General features: G+C 36.4%; 3 protein-coding genes across 9 annotated transcripts in view; 2 read left to right on the top strand and 1 right to left on the bottom strand.

The window, feature by feature from the left end:
- Positions 1 to 12053, bottom strand: part of mylk4b (myosin light chain kinase family, member 4b) — a 29206-nt gene extending 17153 nt beyond the window's left edge. The window contains exons 1-2 of one of the 2 annotated variants that reach the window (XM_065256977.2): positions 11914 to 12053; positions 7608 to 7743 (exon numbers count right to left, since the gene is read on the bottom strand). In XM_065256977.2, the coding sequence (XP_065113049.1) occupies positions 7608 to 7743; positions 11914 to 11927 (150 nt within the window). In that variant the 5' untranslated portion in view covers positions 11928 to 12053. Of the gene's footprint in view, positions 1 to 3368; positions 3687 to 7607; positions 7744 to 11913 lie in introns of those variants that run through there. The other variant, XM_065256979.1, reaches the window with a different exon arrangement.
- Positions 12054 to 12071: 18 nt separating this feature from the next.
- Positions 12072 to 23959, top strand: LOC135738837 (leukocyte elastase inhibitor-like). Of its 3 annotated transcripts, none has more exons than XM_065256982.2 (7): positions 12072 to 12206; positions 20505 to 20674; positions 20758 to 20895; positions 21006 to 21123; positions 22383 to 22525; positions 22662 to 22829; positions 22943 to 23959. In XM_065256982.2, the coding sequence occupies exons 2-7, from the start codon at positions 20507 to 20509 to the stop codon at positions 23348 to 23350; spliced, it is 1143 nt and encodes a 380-aa protein (XP_065113054.1). In that variant the 5' UTR covers positions 12072 to 12206; positions 20505 to 20506; the 3' UTR covers positions 23351 to 23959. The 3 variants fall into 3 exon arrangements, with proteins under 3 accessions (XP_065113054.1, XP_065113053.1, XP_065113052.1); XM_065256981.2 differs by lacking the exon at positions 12072 to 12206 and adding an exon at positions 20177 to 20295; XM_065256980.2 differs by lacking the exon at positions 12072 to 12206 and adding an exon at positions 20179 to 20418.
- LOC135738838 (leukocyte elastase inhibitor) lies at positions 12084 to 18659 on the top strand. Of its 4 annotated transcripts, none has more exons than XM_065256986.1 (7): positions 12084 to 12206; positions 16213 to 16391; positions 17067 to 17204; positions 17325 to 17442; positions 17593 to 17735; positions 17941 to 18108; positions 18206 to 18659. In XM_065256986.1, the coding sequence occupies exons 2-7, from the start codon at positions 16224 to 16226 to the stop codon at positions 18611 to 18613; spliced, it is 1143 nt and encodes a 380-aa protein (XP_065113058.1). In that variant the 5' UTR covers positions 12084 to 12206; positions 16213 to 16223; the 3' UTR covers positions 18614 to 18659. The 4 variants fall into 4 exon arrangements, with proteins under 4 accessions (XP_065113058.1, XP_065113057.1, XP_065113055.1 ...); XM_065256985.2 differs by having other exon boundaries at positions 12095 to 12206; positions 16210 to 16391; XM_065256983.1 differs by lacking the exon at positions 12084 to 12206 and adding an exon at positions 15495 to 15648.
- Positions 23960 to 25018: the final 1059 nt, after the last annotated feature.

Below are 25018 nucleotides of genomic sequence, written 5' to 3'. Positions count from 1 at the left end.
TCTAAACCAGGGCTATTAAAATCTTACCCTAGAGGGCTGAGCACTACAGAGTTTAGCTCCAACCCTAATCAAACTTACCCACATGTGATTGTATAGTGATCATGAAGACATTGATTAGCTTGCTCAGGTGTGTTTGATCAGGGTTAGAGCTAAACTCTGAAGTGATCTGGCCCTCCAGGGTAAGATTTGAATAGCCCTGCCCTAAACCTATCCTGCAAAAACTCCCAAATTGTGCCAACTGGGCAGAAAACTGGATCATGCAGGTGCTCCATGCACCATTAAGTGAAAACACTCCACTGGACTGTCGAGAAGAGACACCAGGTCTTTGAATCATATCTGGTTCGGTGAGAATGGGGCTAGCAGAACCCTGTTGCATGCTAGGCGAATTTTGTCGCATGCAAAGGACCCTCTCCAGAACTACCAGGAGCAGAGCAATCAGGGGAAAGGCGTACAAATGTAACCTTGGCCACGGCTGTACCATACAGTAGCATCCAGCCCCAGCGATGTTGGATGTACGAGGGAAAACCAGCATGGACAGTCAGTTATCTCTTGAGATACAAACAGATCCACTTCCTCTCAATAAAACCTTGTCCAAATGAGCTCCACCACCTTGGGTGGAGATGCCAGTCTCTGGCCTCAGCCCATGTATCAACAGGATGTCTGCTTCCTGATTCAGACATCCGAGAATGTACACTTCTCTAAGTGGATGCAGGTTTCCTGTGCCCAAACCTCTTTGAGCGCAAACCTCTCTGTCGATTTATGTATAAGACAACTGAGGTAAGGTAGAAAATATTATAGGACATGAAAGACTGCCAGTTGAGCTGATTGGCCTTCCATAATTGATGTCCTCAATGGCCTTCCATAACCGCTCCCCAGCCCGTGAGGAATGCATTTGTTTTAAGCATAATACAACAACACCTGTGGCCCAGCACCGGCCCCTGGGAAAGGAGCTATGGTTTATTTCATAATGGGAAAGCACAAAGACATCTGCATGTGACCTTGATCATACGAAAAGGGTTGCTCCTCGGGTCAAACCCCCTGGTTTTTAACCACTACTGTAATGGTCTTATGTGAATCAGCCTCAAAGGTATCACATTGGATGCTGTTGCTGCACACTGTGTGACTGCCTGGCCTAGCCTTATTTTGCCCACAGTTAGAAAACTGGAATATGTGCAAGCAGGAGACAGTCAAGCCCACATTGTCATTGAAACTCATACTACGCTCAAACAACGGTTCTTGTAGCATACTCTTCTTGTTGTGTTTAGTCTCAGCCCCAGCTCTTTCATATGAGCAAGGATAGCATCTTGATGTTCTGACTGGGCTAATATCAGCCAGTCGTCAATGTAATTCAGAACATGGATGGAGTCATAACGGAGCCAGTGCTACATATGCATTTTGTAAAAGTGCGGGGTAGGTGAAGCAGGACCGAATAGAAGAACCTAATACAAGATACACTGAGCTCCCAAAAATTAACCCTGCATTGGAATGCCCACCATGCAGATGTAGTCCTAACAGGCTTAGTGGGGACCGCTGGGGTGTATAAGGCTTATCTTGTAAAAAGCGCTTGTATAATCTACTCTGGGGACGGGTGCATAGTTTTAGCTGGGCTACAGTGTTAGAATCCTCATATGCAGGGAATGCTGAGGGTGGATCTTTAATAACCCTCCATTAACACTCATCACATCCACCTTTGAGGACATATGTACTGCAGAGCTCCAATGCTGCATTTCGACCATGTCAAAGATTGAAATCAAACTTTAATGCTCCTAATCTCATAATTATGAGACTTTAGCATGCATTTCACAGACAGGGTCACAGGGTTTCTAGATAGATTTTTCTTCAAATTCCAACTTTGATGACAATTCATCTTCTTATAAAATAAAATATGGACATGCTATTTTACTCAAAAAATTGTAAGTGAATTCCAAAACATGTCTGAGGAAATAAATTGAAAGACTTTTTGGCAGGCTTTCGCAGTGGACATGATTTCTCTTTAATATAATAAATCCATTATGAATAGCGAAAAGAGTTCATGCTGCTGCTCTCACATCACTGAGCACAAGACAAAGAAAGCAAGATGCCAAAATCTCTCTCTTAATATATACACAGTCACATGGTGAGACCTAACAGTAAATTAACACGTCTGCACTCTACACCCTCTCATAATACATAGCTGTCTAAATGAAACGTCTGCCCTCTATGTGACTTACAGACAAGAAGCTTTTTCACATTACTGCACACTAAACCAAATGACTGGTTGTAGTACTTTTACTACAAAAGTATACTTTTACTAACATAACACATTTCAAACTCTCTAAACAGACACTAATTGAACACAAGAGTCCACAAGAGTTTTACAAGTGTAAGCTATAGTAATCTTGATTGTAACCAGTGGTGGGCGGTGACTTCTTTTTCTTCCTCTTTCTCTTTCAATGCGAAGTTCGTCACAACATGTATAGCCCGTCATGTGTGTAGTTCATAATTTCAAAATATGTGTTCTGCGCGTCGAGTGCATCACGTGTCTTGTCAACATACGTGCCTGCTACAAACGCGTCTAAATGGTTTATGATAAAAGAGACGCTCTCGCGTTTGCCAGATACTCGCATAATCTCATGCGTAATCAGCGTTTACTGTTATGGGAGTGTCTTGCGTGTATTTTGTGAACGTGAGCATCTCTTTTATCATAAACGGTTTTGATGCGTGTGCAGTAGGCACTTATTTTGACAAAACAAGGGATGCATGGTTCACATGACGCAACAAACACATATTTTGAAAACACGAGCAACACACATGACACTGCGATTAATAAGTGATAATTGAATGTATATGCTGCAAAACAATGTGTTAGGCTATGTGCAATATGTCGTATCATGTCACTTTTTGTAATATCTCTAGTTTAGGCACTTCTTGTGTAATAATTGTTAAAGATTTGTAAATAAAAGTTGCAGATGGATTTAATATACGGTATGTTTTAAAAATGAAGAGCTCAGAAAGATCTTAAAAACACAACAAAAAAAATCCAGATGAGTCTTTGCAGTCTGTCAGAAGTTTATCCACATGAGAAAAAAAAAAACTGATATCACCCCTATGTGATTTAGTTGTATTTCTTTACCCATTTCTTCTGTGCATTACTATGTTCAGTCATAAAGAAGATGCATTTTGCCGTATGAGATATGAATCATAAAACACAAAATAAGGTATCAAAAATTATTTTATTTTACGTTGCCATGAAAATCTTATTTTATTTATCTCAACTTTATAAAAATCAAATTTAAAATGTATTATACTTAAAAATGTAAGTGCAAATTTTTTTTTACAGTGTAGTGTGAATTCATTAAGATTTAAAAAAAATAAATGTTATGTTTTACCTGTATGCCAGCACATGGAGTTTCAGTTGAAATTCGTTTTTTTCTTTTGTATGCAAATAAACTCCAAAACGGTCTCCATAGCAAGGATGCAACTAAACACACACTGCCCACAATCCAGAGGTCCTTATCCTGAAAGAGGGTCTCCATGGCAACAACATTTACACCCCACAGGCGTGCTCAAATCTACAACTTTTCTCTATACTCTTTTCCTCTTTAACTTCGTTTTAGCAGTACATCTAGCTCTGTTTATTTCTCTAACTCTCTCTCTCTCTTTCTGTCTCTTTCGTTCTTTTAATCCTGCTCTGGTACTGCAGGGAACCTACAGATTAGGAAAGGTGGACAGATAGAGTGAACTCGGGTATGAAGAGAGAACGCCTCCGCCCCCCACCCCTTATCCATAAAAGGTGAAAACATCTGCCAGTCAGCAAGACGAGAAGTGAACAGGTGGATCTCTGGCTCCGCAGCAAAGGAGGGCAGTTAGCAGAACTCAATGTATCCTTTAACATTAGACACAGCACTTAAAGTTCCTACACACACACAATGGGTTGACAGATGCATGGTCTGTATAACCTGACACATACACAGTGTTGCTATGTAAAGCACACAACGGGCCAGAACATCAGAAATGCAAACTTATCAAAGATTCGGCACACACGTCTGCTATAATCAGACTGGAGATATGTGCACGTGCAGGCTGACATTCAGACAAACACTCACAACTATTCACAACATGGATGACTGATCCAAGGCTGTGTAATCAGACTCACAGGGGTACAGCAGCAGAAGCAGTCTGATTTAAATAGACGGGAGGTCTTAAGTTACTCCTATCTGCTTTACACTGGAGGTCATTTGGCTCACAGTGTGTAATAAAATAAATTTGTATTGATTTACTTGACATGTTGGCATTCCAGTGAATTACAGTGACTAGTCATGTTTTTAAAGTCTAGAAATTAAGTTAACTTGTAAAAATGTGACATGAGATGAAAACTGTATGGCAGTCAGACTTGAAAGATGAAAGATCATTTATAGCATGCTTTATATTTTTTATATAAAGGTACAACATTGTATTATGTTTATATACATGTAAAGGTACAAAATGGCACCTTGGGGTACCACCCCAGCAACAAAAAAGGTACAGTTTTGTACTTTTTTTCTGGCAGTGTATCCTTGCACCTCTTCTGTTTCACCTTACGTCTGTTTAACAGTTAAGCAGCATGTTGTTCAAAATGTAGACCAAATCTCTGGTATACTATAATTGGCTTTGACAAATCGAGGAAATGAACTATCAGACAAAAGTTTAGGGTCACAAATGTGTACTTTATTAATAATTTTTATATATTTTATTAGTAAACTCTCCAAAACTATGAAATCACACAAATGTAACTGTACATTTTTAAATAAAATAAAGAAAAGTAAAATTTTTGCATCTTAAAGGGATAGTTCACCCAAAAATGAAAATAATCTGTTGAATCGTTCTTTGATATTACATAGAAGGCATGTGGCTTTATTAAGAGCAAAAAATATCCAGAGATGGTTTAACATCTCCATTTACAACCCTAGGGTTTACCTTTAGAATGAAATGGTTCATTATTACATTATTTGAAAGGGTCATGAATAATAATGTTGAGGTCTGCTCTGATTGGCTGTTTCTCAGAGCGGATTATTTTAGTATCTCTGTGTGTTTGCAAACAGACCTTATGTTTGAGCCTGTATCAGATACGGAATTTGAGGAATAATAAAATATTCTGAGATTGGAAATTGACATTTCTGCAGTGTTAATTTTTTTTTCTCAGTATGGACCATGCAAAACGTAACTGCTTATGCATATAGCATTAACTAACATATAAAACTAACTCAGCACTCACAACTTTGTTTTAGAATTGTAACAACATTGTACTTAATGTGTAATTTAATGTGAACTATTCCGTTAAATGAAGGAACATTTGCCAAGAATTAGTAAAATTCATATTTTCAGAAGTAAAATTTTTGACAGAATTGAAGTTGAATTTTTGTGTCTTATTTCAGCTTTTTCTTCATTTTTGTTTCAAGTCAGCAAAAAAAAGTACAAATAATTTATTTGTTCTATAATGTATGTATGTCATTTTGTCATTACTAAAAATATATTCAAAACCCCATACCTCAAAGCATATATATTTTCTTTTGCTTTTCTATATTTGCATTTGTCTGACACTTATCCAAAGTGACTTACAGTGCATTCAAGGTACTCGTTTTAAATCAGTATGGGTGCTTTCTGGCAATTAAACCTAAGACCTTTGAGCTGCTAACGCAATGCTCTACCAATTAAACCACATGATATATACCAAAAAGTAGCAAACAGGGTTCTAAAAAAGGCTATATTTAAATTATTGTTCCTGCCCTAAAAACCAAATGATTAGCAGGAAAAATTTTAACATATCTGTTCTGGTGGTTCAAGCAAGCAATGCAAGATTAACTGGCGCCCCCTGCTGTAAGCTCAGTGTGTTTACACCATGTCACCTGTATGTTTATCGTATCCATCATCTTATTTAAAGTGCTAAATGTATTTGGGCATGCAGGCATGTGTGTTTGTATGGTCTGAGCTGTGGGTAAAAGTGTGCATATATTGAATGTCTTTAAAAAAAACAGATTGCAGGATTTGTGTAACACTTGAAAGTAAAGAAATTACTTAAATGAAAAGGTTCATTTAAAACAAACTCTGCCACATTGTCATACACCCTGAAGAAAATTGGACTGCCTGTAGTTTGTGAAAATTAACAGGAAATTTATGTACAGTAATTGTGATAATTCAGCCCCCTCTATTGGCCGGGACTAAACAATACAACAACAAAAAACACTTGTCTTTGTAATAACTCTCTCTATATATAGTAAAGCAAGATGCCTCGGTTTCCAGATGCCTTTACTGTATATATAGCACATAATGCTAAGACATAGGAGACATCGCTTTTTCAAGTCATTGGTAGATACAACACATGAATAACAAAGTTATTTGCAAAATATTGTACAGACAAAATGATTAATAAAATAATAAATAATTAATTTTAAATGTGTCTCATGTCACCTTATGAACTTGTTTACTGTAGCAATATTTTACTGTATGAAGTCACTTTAATGCATTAATACTATTTATGAGATTTAAACTAAACTCGGCCAGTAACCACAAATCTGTGGAAGGTTTTTCTTCCAAATTTAAATAAATAAATTAATTAATGATAAATATGCAAAATAAAACCAGATTTACCATTACATTATTGAAAAATGTCCGCAAAATATGTGTAAATAATAGTAATAATATGTCTTCATTGTACATTTGAAAAATAGAATGCTATTGATGATATGATGATATTTTCAGTACAATCTTGAGACAAGACTGCCAATATTGAAATTTAAAGGCGAACTTGATGAAAATGTCCGTCTGTACAAGTATGTGTGTGTGTGTGTGTGTGTGTGTGTGTGTGTGTGTGTGTGTGTGTGTGTGTGTGTGTGTGTGTGTGTGTGTGTGTGTGTGTGTGTGTGTGTGTGTGTGTGTGTGTGTGTACCTGGTAATTATCACGTTGTGGGGACCAATTGTCCCCACAAAGATAGGAATACCAGTGTTTTGTGACCTTTTGGGGACATTTTGATGTCCCCATGAGGAAACAAGCTTAAAAAATCCAACAGAATGATGTTTATTGAAAATCTGAAATAGCAGAAGGGTTTCTGTGATGGTTGGGGTTAGGGAATGGGGTAGGTAAGGGGAATAGAATATACAGTTTGTATGGTATAAAATGCATTACGTCTATGGAATGTCCCCACAAAACATGGAAACCAGAATGTGTGTGTGTGTGTGTGTGTGTGTGTGTGTGTGTGTGTGTGTGTGTGTGTGTGTGTGTGTGTGTGTGTGTGTGTATATTTGTTCTAGAGCAGGGCTTCTAAAAGGGTCCGGGGACCCCTGATGGTCCTTAATGCTTAGCCAGGGGGGCCGTGAAATATTTTTTATAAATTATATAATTAGGTTTTATAATTAAAAAAGGATACGTCCTGTGCATATGGGGACAATCTATAAACCATGTCAGTCTAGCTTCTGTTAATTTGATAAAAACTTTTAAGAAAATTAAAAGTATAACTGTTGAGTCCAAATGTACAAAACAAGCCTCCTAAAAACAAATATGCTGAAATAAAATAATTCAAGAGAGAAGTGTAAAAATATGCTATATGGTAATAACTGTTTAAAGAGGCCCTTGACCATTTCTAGAGAGTTACCTGTTCAATAGTCTGTCGTTGGACAGGTTTAAGCTCCCAGTAGCAGCGCATTGCCTCCACTCGTTCATAATGGTGAAAAAGCGTCAGTCGATTCATCCCAAGCTCCATGACTCGTGACTCCTCCCCCTCCATACCCCTGTTATCAAAAACACATTAACATTATATTTATGCACTTGGCAGACACTTTTATCCAAAGCAACTTACAGGGCATTCAAAGTTTATTTCATCAGTATGTATGTTTCCTTGGGTTAGATCCCATGACCTTTATGGTGCTCTCCCAGTTGAGCTACAGGAACACCAATACAGAACAAAAATACAGGACACATATAGGCACTTATTTTCCTCTTTGTAGTGTTAAAAAAGAAAAAAAATGAAACAATTGTGCATTTTTGCAAGTTTCTTAAATATGCATAAGCAGAAATGTCATTTATTATTTTCCATTATTGGCATGTAACAAAAATTGTAAAAAAAAAACAGCCAGAATGTAAGGAATAATTGACGACGGGCCATTGAATTATAAGAAAATAAATCAAAGGACCGGAGTCAATTATTCCTCTTATACCACGGTTACCACAAATATTGCTCTGGTGCCTATTTTTAAGACATTTGACAAGTTAGGTGTGCGGTTATCAGAAATTAATGCATACCCATGGATCATTTCTTAGCCAATCAGAATACAGCATTCAACAGACCAGTGGTATAAATTAATATAACACACCAAATTTTGGCAAACATATTTTATAAATAATAAATACGTACAATTTCATCTGGCTTTATTTAGAATTATGTAAGACTGTTGACCAACACAAAGCATTCTTAACTCAGCTGTTGGAAGATGAGTTTTTGGTTAGTTGTTGGTTTAGTGAGCAGGTGCAGGTCAGTGCTGAGGTCTGGGGTGCATGTGGGATGGTTAGGGTCAGCAGCTATAAGCAGCTTTACGGGGGTCAGATGGTCATTTTGTGCAAAACTTGAGTCAGGTGGTGAGCCTCTTAAAAGACTATGCTTAAGAAACAACGCATATTTTATTTTATCTATTAGATGCATGACCAAAAGCTAATTGATTTGTTAATTCAGGTTTAAGTGGAAAAATGTGATTGGTTTAGACTAGATGAGTTGTTTGTGATTCAAAAGAAAAAAATTTATTATAATATTTCTTAATACACTTGTTAAGTCTGCGTCATGCAAGGCTTCCAGGCTATTTAATATATTCAAATAATACACTCTAAAAAATATTTAACCCAGGGCTGGGTAACTATAGGACAGAACACATTTCTGGGTTAAAATGACCCAAATAATGGGTTGTTTTTAACCCAACTGCTGGGTTATTGTTAATCAACCACATTGAAACAACCCAGCAGTTGGGTTAAAACAATGCATTATTTGGGTCACTTTAACCCAGAAATGTGTTCTGACCTATAGTTACTCAGCCCGGGGTTAAAAACAACCCAATATTTTTTAGAGTGTAAGTGCACACTTGGAACTGGAAACAGTATTCCTTATGTCATGACTTAACAAGCGGATAGCACTGAAATTAAAGCTGATAACATAATAGACAGTTTAACGTATTAAAGTAAAATGACATATAAAAGTAACCTTCATCCACTGTAACAAAAGAGATACAAAATGCCTTTGTCACTTCACATACCTGACTCTACAATTTATTTACTGTGTCTTTCAACAATAATCCAGGCCATATTTAGACGTCAACCTCAATGTTCTCTGATAAGAACTAAGCACGTTGTACTGTTTCCAAGGGATCAGTTCAGATTCCATTCTGTGCATAACATGTTGATCCATCTGCATACCCGGTGTAACAGAAAGTCCTGTTAGAGTGGAATAAAGTGATCCCCTCTGGCCAGGGACACCCCAACAAGAACATTGCTCTATTTTCATACCAGACAGAGTACTGAATCTGGTCTGGCGCCTCGGGGGGCAGACGCAGTATATTGCAGTGAATTAAAAATAAGAATGTGAATATAATTATGTTATGCTTATAATCATGTCTTTTATTTTAGTATTCCTTCTATGCACGTTGCCTGAATGTCAGGCACTTTTATATATTCGCATGATATGAATGCAAACAAACAAACTCGGGGGGATATGACTCAATACTTCTTAAGAAACCTTCATTATGTTTTGTTTACGGTCCCTTTAAATCTTCTGCATACTGTGATCTTGGCCTTGCTTTCGCATTTATCGGTGCAGTATTACAGGGGCTCCTTAAAAGCCTTTTAATGGCTTATGCTACGCTGATGAAAGAACCTTGCCGGTTCTCTGTCAGCACATCCCAAGATACACTTAGTTACATAACATTAAAGTCAATATGGGGTTGCCTGTGCCACTGTTTATATATTTGTGCGTGCACATGGTAACCCCGTTGTCAGTGTCACTTAACAAATACGAGATGTAACGTTGTGGGTGTTGTGTTTGTTTGCAAGCGTGGGTCTGCAAGTTTACGATTCAGGGATTTTAAACGGCAATATTTATCAAAGGTGGACATTTAAAGTTGGTATTTGGTTATGGAATCTGTATTAAAAGTGGAAGACCTTTGTTGAATCAGAAAAAAATGGTCATACTTGAGCAGTATTTTTTAAAAACATTTACAAATCATATGCAATTGGAACCCAATATGTGCCTTTGATGTACTAATATAAGCTCTTTAGGAAAGTGTACTTAGCACCCTGGTGACAGGACCATTTTTTGACAATTCTTTTGACAGTGTACACAATAAAAAATATTTGCTAGTTCTGGGCGATTAATCGCATACAAAAAAGTGAGTTTTTGCATAATATATGAGTGTGTGCTGTATGTAATTATTATGTATATAAATACAAACATATTAATTTATTGAATTTAAAAAACATTTACATGTGTATATATATTTATTTATATTTTAATATATTCTATATTATATATATAAATGAAAAAAAAATCTGAAATGTATACGTGTGTGTGTTTAAATATACATAATAATTAAACACAATACAAACACATATATTATGCATTAACTCACTTTTATTTTTATGTGATTAATCGCAATTTATCATTGCCCAGCACTAATTTACGCTTACATTTTTAAGTAAAATCAACTTAGATTTACAAGTAATTTTAATTTTATTTGTTATCTTAACTAGTGATAAGTTGCTGTAACTTATAAAATAAAGTTGAATTAGCTTAAGTTATTTTAATTTTTTTATTTTATAAGTAACAGCAACTCATCAAGATGGCAAATCTTATTGAAATTACTTGTAAAATAAAGTTGATTATACTTAAAAATGTAAGTGTAAAAAAATTTTTGTATTATCAACCCAGTTTTGGGTCAAAAAGGGAGAAACCAATCCGTTGGGTTAAATTAACCTAGAAGAACCCAGCATTTAGGTTTAAACAACCCATCATAGGTTTAAATTACAACTCTGGTTGGGTTCGCCCCTTTTTGTTGCAACGCTCAAAATCACCCAGAAATTGTTTAATGCCAGAGGCCAGCAGATGACTATAATATATGGTTAGGTAAAACATAAACAAAACTAACCATTGGGTTTAAATTAATTTATGCCTGGTTATTTAAATCCAAGGTTGGTTCAGATATGGACATTTGTTCAGGTTAATTTTATCCAAAGGTTAAGTTAAAACCAGCCAGCATTAATTTTGGTTTATACCCAATTGTGCTGGTCCTCTAATTTGTGAAAATTGTAGCTCTAGCCAGTAATGCTGTGACATTTCGCAGTATGTATGTTGTTAATTTTAGTATGTTGGAATTGTAATTCACTGTGACTGACAGTGTTCAATGAGGGAAGTTTAGACTTTGAAGCCAGGACAGATCATTCTGTAACTCCAGTACACCAGTAGGTCACAAAAGTTTCTTATTAGAAGTGTACAAATACAAATATAGCACAATGTTGTATAATTCACAGTCATTTAAATCTATGTAGGCCATGAAACAGTTGTTGCTAAATTCAGAATGCAGGTCTTGATGAATTGAGCCAACTAATATTAAAGAATGTGCAGCTATTTTGTACATACGGAGAAGCTCAAGGGAACATTTAATATCTCATATCAACACCATCACTTTTGCAGATGCCCAATGCAATAGCTGAGCAGTGTAGAGTTACACATACTTCAATGCACTTTCGACATTCAACACAAGCATTCATCCCGAATAAACAAACACACTCACACAGAGCTTCATACAATTAAAGCATCATATAGAATAAAAATGTTATAAGTGTGTTTTTGCACGTGTTTCTGAATAAGCTCTATCAGACTCAATGCTATACAGTCATTGTAAAGGATGAAAAGCAGCACTTACATTTGATGAGACATGCTGGCCAATTCCTCTTATTTGCTTCTTTTATGATCTGTCCTCTTGTCCTTTCTTTGTATCACAAAGTCTGCATCAAGGCAAGCTCGCCTATTCTTCTTCTTTGCTCCTTTTGAGATCCGTCCTCCTGTCCTTCCTCTGTATCACACACTCGGCATCAACGGTGTTGTGTTGTAAATCTGTGTCCGGTCTGAGACATGGTTTGCTGTTCACACAGTACGTGCTGTATCAATGCCACAAGATCAAATGAGAAAGTCCCAGGGATGTTTCTGTGAAAACAGGTCAGTGAGAGATGAGTCAAGTGTGTCTGTATGTGTCTGTGTGAGGGTAGGGGTTCAAAAGGGGAGAAGCCCTGAGAATAGAGGTGGATTGGGGAGGGTTAAACATGTTATTGTGGAGGGGGTGGAATTTCAGTGCCATGTGTTCCTGTGTGTTTGTGTGTACAGGATTGGCCATTCTAGTAAAACTTTAAAAATATTAAATCATGTTTAGGGGCAATATTAGGGGATAAAATGGGGGATTTTACCAAGAACAGAAGAAATCAGTGTGCTCAGTTATGAAACTTAATTTTAAAATAGTTTAATAATTCCTAATAGTCCATATCTCAGACATAAAGGTTTAAAAGCTGTCACTGGGACAGCTCCCTTTATAAAGGTCTTAATATGAACCATTTAGGTACAGATATGCATCTTGAAGGTACTAATGTGCAGACTTTAGATACAAATGCATACTTTTTGAAAATGTAGTACCATCCCAGTGACAGCTTTTGTACCTTTATTTCTAAAAGTATGTAGACAATTCAGAATGAATCACAAGTTCCTTGGCTATTTAAAGTCTTATAGTCATTGTCTGGTAACTTGTATTATTTATAACCATCATTGTGATGTTGTGACTGAAGTGCTATTCTATGCAAAGTCTGTACAAAGTCTACAGTCTATAAGATTTTAATGTGCACTATTTTTGCACCAGTCCTGTTTTAACAATGCCAGTCTACGTTTAAAACCTGAAGTCAAATTCGGTCAAGATGGCAAATGCATTTGCACAAGTAAATCTGGTATTTCAAACAATTTTATATTGATGAAGAAGCAAATGGAATAAAGCAGAGGGATAAATGGGATGAAAAAACAGAGGATCTGTGTGGAAACTGTTCTCCTCCTTCCCGGTTTTTCTATTGGCAAATATAAGACCTTGAAAACAGGTGCTGATCTTTTAGCTCCTTTCTTGATGTCCCTGTAAGCAATCGTAAAACTTTTTTAAAGATTTTATTTGTTGTGTCAGAATATAGGTTAACTACGCCGTGTCCTGACAGTTGTGTTTTTATGTGACGCATGCTCATTAAAAAAAAAAAAAACAGGATCAAAGCCAAAGTGCACCTGTTCCTGTCCTTTTATAAACCTGTATGAGTGTGTAATACATTTTAAAGGGTTCAAATGTTTTATTATAAGCTAGAATTGAAAACAATTGGTTTATAAGTTCACTATTATTAAGTTGGGTCAAATATGGACTTTTTTAAATTAATTTAAAGCAATGACTGAATTTGTTCATATTTTACAGAAATCCCAACATCCCGAGTGTTCGTTAATAAGTAATAAATGATCAAAATCATCAAATATTTGTATACTTGTAATATCATCACTAATAAACGAAGAAAAGTTCAAGGGTCTGTGGTTATGTCTGTTTGTCCGTCTGTGATGTGGGGGAGGGCACTCGGTACATTTACAGATTTTGGATACGATTAGGAACCTGATGTGTGCCTGCCTGTCTGTCAGCAAAAGAGTAATGTTACATATTAAAATATTTCTTCATTCCCCCCTTCTCCTTCCATGAACCCAGAGTCATCCCATTGCACTTTCAGTCGCTCCCGTTAAATTCTCTCTTACACACACATACACACTTTGGAAACACCGACCACGGTGCTGACACAAGTTTTATTTCAACCTCAATCTGACCTGCATGTTTTGCTGTCTGTGTGAAATTCAAGAGCAGCTTTGGTATGTGTGTGTGTCTGTGACTATGATTGTCTGCTTGCATGTGCATAACTAACTATCCACATGAGAAACCACACAGGAAACCCAGACCTGTTGAACCCAACCACATTCTCTGTCTAAATGACAGTCAAATTTAATGTTTGATTGTGCATTAACATTTTAAAAAACGATGCATGTTACAAAACCATGCATTTTACAAAAACTGGTTACTTCTGCCATCTAGTGGCTAACAATGTCGTTGTGAAGTTGCAGAAGATTTGCAAACCATAGTGAATATCCTCCTTATAGACCGTTTCAGCGGTAACAACATAAACAAGCCGCTGTCGCGGTCCGCACGTAACTTCCGGTAAACTCCGCTAATAATAAATAACAACAAATTCTTTAAACATAGTTTATTTATATAACAAGCAAACAAAACAACACATAGATTACCTAGGAAACCAAAACATTTGTTATTTTCGACGAGGCATTTGTTCAAGAGATCAGTTTAGCAACTAGTCAGACCATTAAAAAACGAAACCGGAAGTAAGGTTCGGATCCAGACGTGTATCATGTGCGTCCGATGAAACCATCTATAAGTCCCCCTCCTGCAGGGTCCACATAAACGTCGGCTTTGGCAACTAAATGAAAATAATATATTACATATTTTCATTAATGAATACGACACTATTTTAAACAGCTCTAACCAATTTTCTTTTCGTAACTCAATTTAACCTAAATAATTTTAATTAAGATTTGTTATTTAATTTAAAGTCCCTGTGAACAGGATATCGCGACTTCCGTATTGTAATGCATTTCCAAGTAAAACGGAAATCACACAAGGAAAATAGTTGGCGTGGTCTTCCATTGTGAATTGATTGGATATAGAAAAGTAGACGTTTCATTTCGAAATGGAACTTGCAGGAGACTGACAGTTGGAGGGGAGGAGTTAACGCATGCTCCCGCCCAAACAGGAAGTATTTTTTTTTATTTTGATTAAAATTTGAAAGGGAATATTAATTTAAAAATTAAAAATAACTACCCAGATAAAGAGATATATTGTTTATAATGAAATATTCCATTAAAAATATATTGTCAGTTATCTATTTCATGGGCACTTTAATCCTATTCTAACTGATTCGATCTATTTAAACCTCATCTGGCAGTTTACACAAATTAAAACTCTGCAGTCAGTTATTATCAGTAGATCAATAAGATTTTTTTGACTAGCTTGATTTCAGATAGCATTGAAAACAGTACACTGGCTCCTCGAGCACAGACGCTATTGTGAAAACTAAGCCTTTGACGAGATTTATTGCGCATAGCATCCGATCCAACGTGACTCGCCCTTTATTGTGTACAAAGTCCGACTGATGAATCGAGAACTGTCACATTCATTCACTGCATCTAAACCTGTGCTGCTGACAAAACATAACGTAGATTCGCTATTGTCCACCAGTTCCCTTTCTAAAACAAGACCGCACATTACCTAGAAATGTAAACAAATGTTTTACTTCGTTTGGTTAGAAATATGAAAATTCTGCAGTTAAATAAGGGAAGTACACGAAAAGGTCATAAACGGGGTGTGGGTGTGTGTGTGTGATTGATTTACCTGCGATATGTTTAACTAGCAGTTTGCTCATCTAGCTCGTTCAGTGCATGGGCGGTACTCGTACATTTATAACGCGTGACAGTAGGAAAGGTTTGTATCTCATTCACACAGGCACATCTGGAACATAAGCGTCTTCCATCAAATGTAAGTTCCTCAAAATTCCCAGACTTTTAACATTTCTTGACTTTGTGCCCACATTAAAAATACTGTAGCAGCCTATACATCAGTTGGCTATTTATTATAGCAAATATTAACTGTATAAAGTATATTAAATGCATTGGTATAGTGTAGTAATAATATACTAATATAGTATGTTGTAGTATAAAGTAATTGATAAACTATAATAAAAGCTGTAGTATACTTTAATATTTTGTAAGGTTCAAAAACACAAGAATTTAGGAATTTTAGTACACTCAACTATAGTAAATAAAATATTTTACTACAGTACTTTTTATGTGGACCACTTCCTCATTTTCTTTATCCGTTTATGCATGCAAAAATAAACATAAATCTGTCAAAACTGTTTTACGGTGTATAGTGCTACGTACATTGTTTCTTTGCAAGCTGCTTGTAATCGCGCACGATGTGAAAAGCGCTAGAAATAAAATTGAGTTAAGCGTTGGCTAGTTTCCGTTTTAGAAAGACATACAATATCCTACACTGCAATGTAAATCACTCACAAACCGGTATTTTCCTCTTCCTAAGCAGTGATCTCCGCCATGGATAACCTAACTCGTGCTAACAGTGTTTTCGCTCTGGATCTCTATCGGGCTTTGAGCTCGTGCAGTGGCGATGGGAACATGTTCTTCTCTCCACTGAGCATCAGTGCTGCTCTCAGTATGGTTTACTTGGGAGCCCGAGGAGACACAGCCAAAGAAATGGAGAAGGTAAAGGATGTGGGGGTAGGAGATTTATATTTGTTACCCAATGAACATAGTTCATAAACTTTACTTGAAAGACAGCCTGGATAAAGAAGCTAAAGTGTTGCTCTCTGGGAAGGAAAATGGGGTGGGGCCTCATGCCAAAAAGTAAACATTTGCTCAGTATGAGCTTAACACAGAGAACTGAGACTTTATCAAAGCATGTGCACAGAGATAAGCTAAATTTAGTTTGAGAAAGCCTTTACTTTACTAAGTTACTGTGGCAGAAAAATATTTTCTCATTCAGTTTAGTCATATATCTGTATTACTATTCCTTAAACATACCAGTGTCTATGGAGACTATATACTTCATTTAGATATTCTAAGATATAAGATTTTCAAGAAACTTCTTCATTTGGTTTGCATGTGATAAAAATCCTCATAAAAGGCTCTTCTGCTCATCTGTACACATCATGTGCTCAACAGCACACATATCAACTTAATCTCTGAGTCATACCATGACTATTTTTTTACTGACTAGGTGGGTTGAAAGATTACAAAATAAAATTGCATTATTTTCAAATCATTTAAAACCAACATTATTGTGAAAGCCTCTTGTGAGTGAGCAAATACTTTCACGTACAGTAAAACAACGAGTCATAGTTAATAATAAATCAACATCTCACCCATCTTACTTCACAGGTTTTGTCCTTCACTTCTGTCCCTGATGTTCACTCCCATTTTGAGTCCCTGACCTCAGCTATCAATAATCCATCAGCTTCTTACATACTCAGATTGGCCAACCGCATCTTTGGAGAGAAAACCTTCGGCTTCTTACCGGTGAGTCCATTTCGGGCATATTGTGAATGATGTGGGGCATTCGTGTCTCCTGTGTGCTTTGCCACTTTCAGTTTTTGCGACATATCGCCTCTTCGTTCTTAACTTTACCTTGTCCTGTAGGAGTATTTGGACTCCACCCTAAAGCTGTACCACGCTGAACTTCAGCCAGTGGACTTCATTGGAGCATCTGAACAGTCTAGACAGATCATTAACAAATGGGTGGAGAAGCAGACAGAGAGTGGGAATAGTTATATATATATATATATATATATATATATATATATATATATATATATATATATATATATAAGATGAAAACATTGATATATGAAAGGAATACATTCATAGAATTACAGTGATTATTTATAATGACATATATTGTTTTCAGATAAAATCAAAGATCTTCTAAAGCCTGATATGGTGACCGGAATGACCCGACTGGCTTTGGTTAATGCCATTTACTTTAAAGGGAACTGGTTGCAGCAATTTAATACTCAAGACACCAAGGAAATGCCATTTAAAATAAACAAGGTGTGATCCACAGTTACACAAAAACATTTTAGTGCTGAAATAAATAAGCAGTATTTAGGGTCAATGAATCAAATATACATATTCACACACCCTCCCCACAACTGACACTGAAATACCTTCCTAATGATTAACATTAGAGGCCATACTATAGTAATACCACTGTTGTCTCAGTCATTGATTAATTATATTTCTGGTCTGATATCAGAATGAGAGCCGGCCTGTTCAAATGATGTTCCAAAAGAAAAAGTTTCCCTTTAACTACATCCACGAGCACCGTTTGCAAGTGCTGGAGTTGCCATACGTAAAAGAGGAGCTCAGTATGTTGGTTCTTCTCCCTGAAGAGGCTCAGGATGGCTCTGATTCTCTCCTTAAGGTGAACTAAACTGTTTAAAAAGGTTTTTTTTCTGATGATCTTGCAGTATATGGTGGGACGTTCAAAGAACAAATATGTGTTTGTGTGTGTTTGACAGCTGGAGCGTGAGTTAACCCTTGACAACCTGCTCGAATGGACCAACAGAAACAAAATGGACGTCCACACAGACATCTTGGTTCATTTGCCCAAGTTCAAACTGGAAGCTGAGAGCTCCTTAGCAGAAACATTGGCAGGGATGGGTATGCCCTCTGTGTTCGAGGGTCCAGTGGCTGATCTGACAGGAATGAGCAGTCAAGGTGGCCTCTTCCTTTCATCAGTAACCCACAAGGCCTTTGTGGAAGTTAATGAAGAAGGCACGGAGGCTGCAGCGGCTACAGCAGGAATGGTGGCTTTTTGTATGTTCAGAGAGGAGCATTTCATGGCAGACCATCCCTTTGTGTTCTTCATCAGGCACAACCCCACCAACAGCATCCTCTTTTTTGGGAGATACAGTGTCCCATCTTAAATATGTACTTACTTTTAAAATAAAGAATAAATATTGGTATTTAAAATGTTTTTAGGCACAATTTGTGTTAGTGTGTTGTGTTTTCAAATGCACATATAAAACTGTTATCATGAAGACAGTGTCTTGAATTTAGATTTAAATGGTGTCAAGTACACTGCATTAAAACCATGAAAAATAATACATGATTCTTTTCCTTATCAAAATGAATAAATAGTTAACCCAAAAAGTTTAATAAGCCCATGTTTTACTCACCCTCAAGCTTTCCTACTGTAGGTGTATTTGACTTTCTTTTTTCAGCCAAACACAGTCGGAGTTATATTAAATATGCCTATATCCTGGCTCTTTTCAGCTTTATAGTGGCATAGAGCCACAGATAGGTATGGATGCCGCAGAAACAAAAATGATCGCAGCACTGCTGCTCCAACTGCTTTTTTGACGCAAGCATGAGCTGCTTATACATGCAGTGCTCTAACCAGTTAACATCGGCATCGAAAACATAATGTATATACTTATGTATATGCATTGTAAAACTGAACGTTGGGGACCAATGCATTATGCTACACAGGATTGCTTGAGGGTGAGAAAATATGTGCTAATTTTCATTTTGGGGTAAATCACTTCTATTAATGAATGAATCATTAAGGCTGGACACTCTCCAGTTATGGAACCCCTGCTTTTGCTGTATGATCTTGTTACCCCAGCTAAATTGACCAATAAATTGTTAATAAGGTCAGTGTCGAAGCAAAATAATAAGAAAGAGGCAACAACAAAATAGATTATACAGCCTAGATAAAGTCATAAGTTATTATAAGAATTCTATTATATTATTATAATATCAAATATATATCTAGGGCAGTCAAAGATTAATCGGGATTAATCGCATACAAAATAAAAGTTTGTCTTTGCATAATATATGTGTGTGCACTGTTTGTAATTATTTTGTATATATAAATAAACACATGTGCATGAACGTATTTAAGAAACACACACACACAAATTTTATTTTATATATAAATAAAAAATATATACATATATAACATGTTTCTTAAATGTATGTGTGTGTTTACAAATACATAATAATTACACGCTCTATATATATATATATATATATATATATAATTATGCACAAATATATTATGCAAACACAAACTTTTATTTTGTATGTGATTAATATTTTGACAGCCCTAATATATACTTTTATATTAATATAATTTGTTTATATTTTTATTAAAATAATTTTTAAAAAATCTAACAAATGAACTGAAAGACAGTGACAGCTTAATTTAGGTCTAATTTGCAACTTAGTTTAAATTGATTTTTAATACAATTTGAAAAGTTACAAAGATCAGTGTTTTAATATTTACAGACATTTATTGAAAAAGAAAAATATTTATTTCATTTGTTAGTCATTTTGGATTCTATTGGATACTACCACATCCTAAATTAATAAATTTAAAATTATAATGGTCTATTTTAACAAAAAAAAATCACAATACATTGTCGTCTGGCTACATACATTTACACTCTGCATAAATATTCAGTAAGCTTCTGCAGTGGTGTGGCTTCCTCAGTCTGACAGCGGAAGTGAGTCATGCAGACAATCACGATTTCGGACCTCATACGCGGAGTGGGCGTACAAAACTCAACTTTGAGAGAAAAACACATTTGAATACTACATTTGGGTAAAAATTTGTTACCCACACTAAAAATAACGTTATATTGTCAATAAGATCGGTGTCAACAAACAAAAACGAGACGACAACAAAAGAACATCGCCATCAAACGATAAAGAAAATCATTACGGAGTACGTTACGTTAATACCAAATAGTTGATAGCAGTCTCGATCGTGTCGTTGATAACCGGTGTTTGTGCTTTTATTTCTGATCTCAGCTATGGATAATCTAACTCGTGCTAACAGTGTTTTCGCCCTGGATCTCTATCGGGCTTTGAGCTCGTGCAGTGCCGATGGAAACATGTTCTTCTCTCCACTAAGCATCAGTGCTGCTCTCAGTATGGTTCACTTAGGATCCCGAGGAGACACAGCCAAAGAAATAGAGAAGGTAAAAAAAGATTTAGCATGAGTAGTAATGTTTATCAAGCTTATTGGGAAAATTAACTTGACAGGTCTTAACTGTCTTTGCAGGTTTTGTCCTTCACTTCTGTCCCTGATGTTCACTCCCATTTCGAGTCCCTCACCTCAGCTATCAATAATCCATCAGCTTCATACATACTTAGATTGGCCAACCGCATTTATGGAGAGAAAACCTTCAGCTTCCTACCTGTTAGTCCTTTTTGTTTTAATTATGAATTACATAAAATTATTTATCTCTCCTATGTGCCACCTTCAGTCTGTGCAACACATCCAATCAAATTCTTTTTTTTGTCCTGCAGGAGTATTTGGACTCCACCCTGAAGCTGTACCATGCGGAACTTCAACCAATGGACTTCATTGGAGCATCTGAGCAGTCTAGACAGATCATTAACAAATGGGTGGAGGAGCAGACAGAGAGTGAGTAAAAAACTTAAATCAGAATTTAAAGAACACCAATGGTCCGATTAACGTTTTAAAATTTCCTTTGGTGTGTAAGTGTGTATTAGTACATGTTAAAGATATGCAAAAGGTACAAACCCCAAAGTAAACGATGACGCAGTTATCATCTTTAAATTAAATCTCTTTTCCTGTACTACAACAAACACACTGATTGTAGGCAACAGTTTACTTCCTAGGATTGGTGATGTAGACAAAACCAACATTATCATAATTCCTCCCGCTTCGGACTCAGCCTGTAAGTTAACCTGATAAGGAACACTGTGCCGTACACGGCACACCCCCTCCCTTGCACGTGAGGCTGCATTACGTCATTGTAACTTTGAAGCATTAAATCTTCAAAATATACGGTTATGCGGCACATCGTTGTAAAGCTTAGACTTTCGGGATTCCATTAAGCGCACACAGAAAGCATAATATGATTTTTAGCAGTCATAAAACTGTAATCTAGTTGTTAGTTACCTGAACCGGGCGGCGCCGATTTAGGATATTTACTTACCTTCAAAATCTTTCCTTTATCCGCTTCGGTGAAATTGTCCAAAACAAATTGTTCATAAATCCCCAAAAGTCCAAGGAAATGGAATATCCAAGCCTTTTAATCCAAAACGATTTGTTCATCTCACAATCTTGAAGTTTCTGACCGAATTACGATATAAATAGTGTATACAATAAGTTCACTAACAGACATTCGTTCGAATCTCACTTTTCATTCATGATTTATAATGAATATATTCGGATGTCATGTTTATTGTGCAACGTCTGAGGAACAAATGCGCCCCCTTGTGGAATTTCAGCCGTTCCATAAGAGGCTACCTCCTGTTAGGATTGCATTGTGCGTGAATCTTTCAAACATGGTAAGGAGCGTAACATTTCCCACTGACGTCAGAGGTATTCAGGCCAATCAAAACGTACAGATAAGCTGGCCATCAGGGACACAGAGCTTTTCAAATCCGTGCATTTCAGGAAGAGAGTGAAATCTTAAGCTACAAAAATGTACGGTATGTGGAAAAGAATGTGTTTTAACCAAAATCACAAAATAATTTTTTTAGCAATGAAATATGTGCTCTTTAAAAATTTTTAACCTTTCAGAATATAAATGTGCATTCTGCTAATCACATTTTGTGACATTTTAACATCAGATATAAATGTTAAGTCAAAATTGTGGTCTACTATGAGTTTTCAGATATGAATAAATGAAATGCTGTTTGATATTTTTTCAGATAAAATCAAAGATCTTCTCAAGCCTGGTATGGTAACAGGAATGACCCGACTGGCTTTGGTTAATGCCATCTACTTTAAAGGGAACTGGTTGCACAAATTTAATCCCCAAAAGACTACAGAAATGCCATTTAAAATAAATAAGGTTTGATTTGTATTTCTTTCAGGACTGCTTATCCATTAAACATGTTTTGTTTACTTAATCTGACACATAGGAATTATAATTATTTTTCACTATGCATTATTTAATTAATGATATTTGTGTGTTTATCTGATTTCAGAATCTGCGCAAGCCTGTAGAAATGATGTACCAGGAGAAAGAGTTTCCCTTTAGAGACATACCTGAAGAAAATCTGCATGTTCTGGAGCTACCATATGTGCAAAGTGAACTCAGTATGTTGGTGCTTCTTCCTGAGGAAAGTCAGGATGGCTCAGACCCTCTTCTGAAGGTATTGCCTTATGCATAGCATACATGTTGAGTTGAATTGATGTAAAGTAGTTCGGTGCTAAGTACTGTATGTCATTAAAAACAAATCATATTTGGACTTGGTGTGTTTGACAGCTGGAGAGCGAGTTGACCATTGACAAGCTGCTTGATTGGACCAAAAGAGACAAAATGATAAGTTGGATGGATATCACTGTCGGTTTGCCAAAGTTCAAGCTGGAGATTGAGAGCTCCCTGGAAGAAATACTGGCAGGGATGGGTATGAGCTCTGTGTTTCAGGGGGCGAAGGCTGATCTAACAGGCATGAGCAGTCAGGGTGGCCTGTTTCTTTCTTCTGTGACCCACAAGGCCTTTGTTGAAGTCAATGAGGAAGGCACTGAAGCAGCAGCCGCAACTGTAGGAATAATGCTTTGCTGTCTTGTTGAACCAAAAAGTTTTATAGCAGATCACCCTTTCCTGTTCTTCATCAGACATAACCCCACTAATAGCATTCTCTTCCTTGGCAGATTCAGAGGCCCATCTTAGATATGGGATTCGTTTATGATATAGACATATTATGGATAACTCACTTATATTGCTTATGCAAGCTTTTTCAAAGTATGCCTTACCAAAGTCCTATCAGCCTTACTAAGTATGAGCAAGGAATCACGCTAATGCCTTTAACCACATACTTGCGTCATTCATACTTAATTTGATGGTAAATGTTATTTTCCATTAAAAATTGTCACTTGGCAATGCATTTTGTATGTACATTAACTCATGTACATGTGAATTATCTTTAGGTTGGTCATACCAATAAACCACTTGTAATGCAATTATTTGCTTTACCTTTGGGATGTATATGCTCTATTTAATTATTTTAAAGTCCCTAGACAGTTTTTATTACACTTTTATCAATTGTCAAAATGCCTTAAACTCATTGTCATCTGAGACTTAACAATAACCTCTTACAGGCATATATGCATATCTCACAGTACTTTGATGTCATATGCCGATCAATCACAGCGCCACAAAAAAACACGCCTTCTGTCATTTTATCATACAATAGGCTATCCATTCAAATTTGTTAATGGGTTTCATTTGTAATGTATTTATGTAAAAATAAAGTGACCCAATAAATAAACAGTTGTCTGTCTTAACTTAAATCACATTATTGTGACATTATTGTCTAAAAAGACCATATAGACGGTTTCAGCAACAACAACATAAACAATTTTTTTTTTTGTGGCCCAAACTTAACTTCCGGTAGACTTGCGCATAGAATCAGCAACATGAGTCCCTCTAGAGTAAATTTTTTTTCTGATAACAAGCAAAGTAAATAATAACTAAATTACTTTCGTTCAAATCATACTGAATGTATACAATGTTAGCTACAGATCCTTGAATTCTTCCCTGGCTTACCCCTCTATGCGCAGCAGTGATCCATGCCATATTCCCTCTTCTTTGGGAAACCCACATTTTTATTTTTAACAAGGTATTTGTTCCAGAAGTCAGTTTAGCCACTAGCCCGACCGATAACCAAACACAAATCGTAAGTTAACTTCGGGCCAGGCGCGCAACTGTGGTAACGTCCACACAGACATCTTGGTTCATTTGCCCAAGTTCAAACTGAAAGCTGAGAGCTCCTTAGCAGAAACATTGGCAGGGATGGGTATGCCCTCTGTGTTCCAGGGTCCAATGGCTGATCTGAAAGGAATGAGCAGTCAAGGTGGCCTCTTCTATTCAATAGTAGCCCAAAAGGCCTTTGTGGAAGTTAACGAAGAAGGCACGAAGGCTGCAGCGGCTACAGCAGGCATGGTGGCTTTTTGTATGTTCAGAGAGGAGCATTTCATGGCCGACCAACCCTTCGTGTTCTTCATAAGGCACAACCCCACCAACAGCATCCTCTTTCTCGGGAGATACAGAAAGAGTACTTATTGGTATTTAAAAAAAAAAATAGGCACAATTTGTGTTAGTGTGTTGTGTTTTCAAATACACAAAAGGTTATTAAAAGACAGTGTCTTGGATTTAGATTTAATTGAAATGCAGTTTATACAGTATAAGGCAGGAACTGTTTGTGTGCTTATAAGTCAATAATAGATAAAAACACAAAAAATGGGATAGTCACTCTGACTCATTCAGACTGGACACTCTCCAGTTATGGTGAGTGAAAACGAGAGTATAAAGACACAAAAGTGGAAACAGGCAACTTTT

The sequence above is a fragment of the Paramisgurnus dabryanus genome, chromosome 12 (assembly GCF_030506205.2).
Source record: "Paramisgurnus dabryanus chromosome 12, PD_genome_1.1, whole genome shotgun sequence".
Lineage (NCBI taxonomy): Eukaryota > Metazoa > Chordata > Actinopteri > Cypriniformes > Cobitidae > Paramisgurnus > Paramisgurnus dabryanus.
Note: the sequence above shows the minus strand (reverse complement) of the source record. Positions and strands in the feature narration are given on the sequence as shown.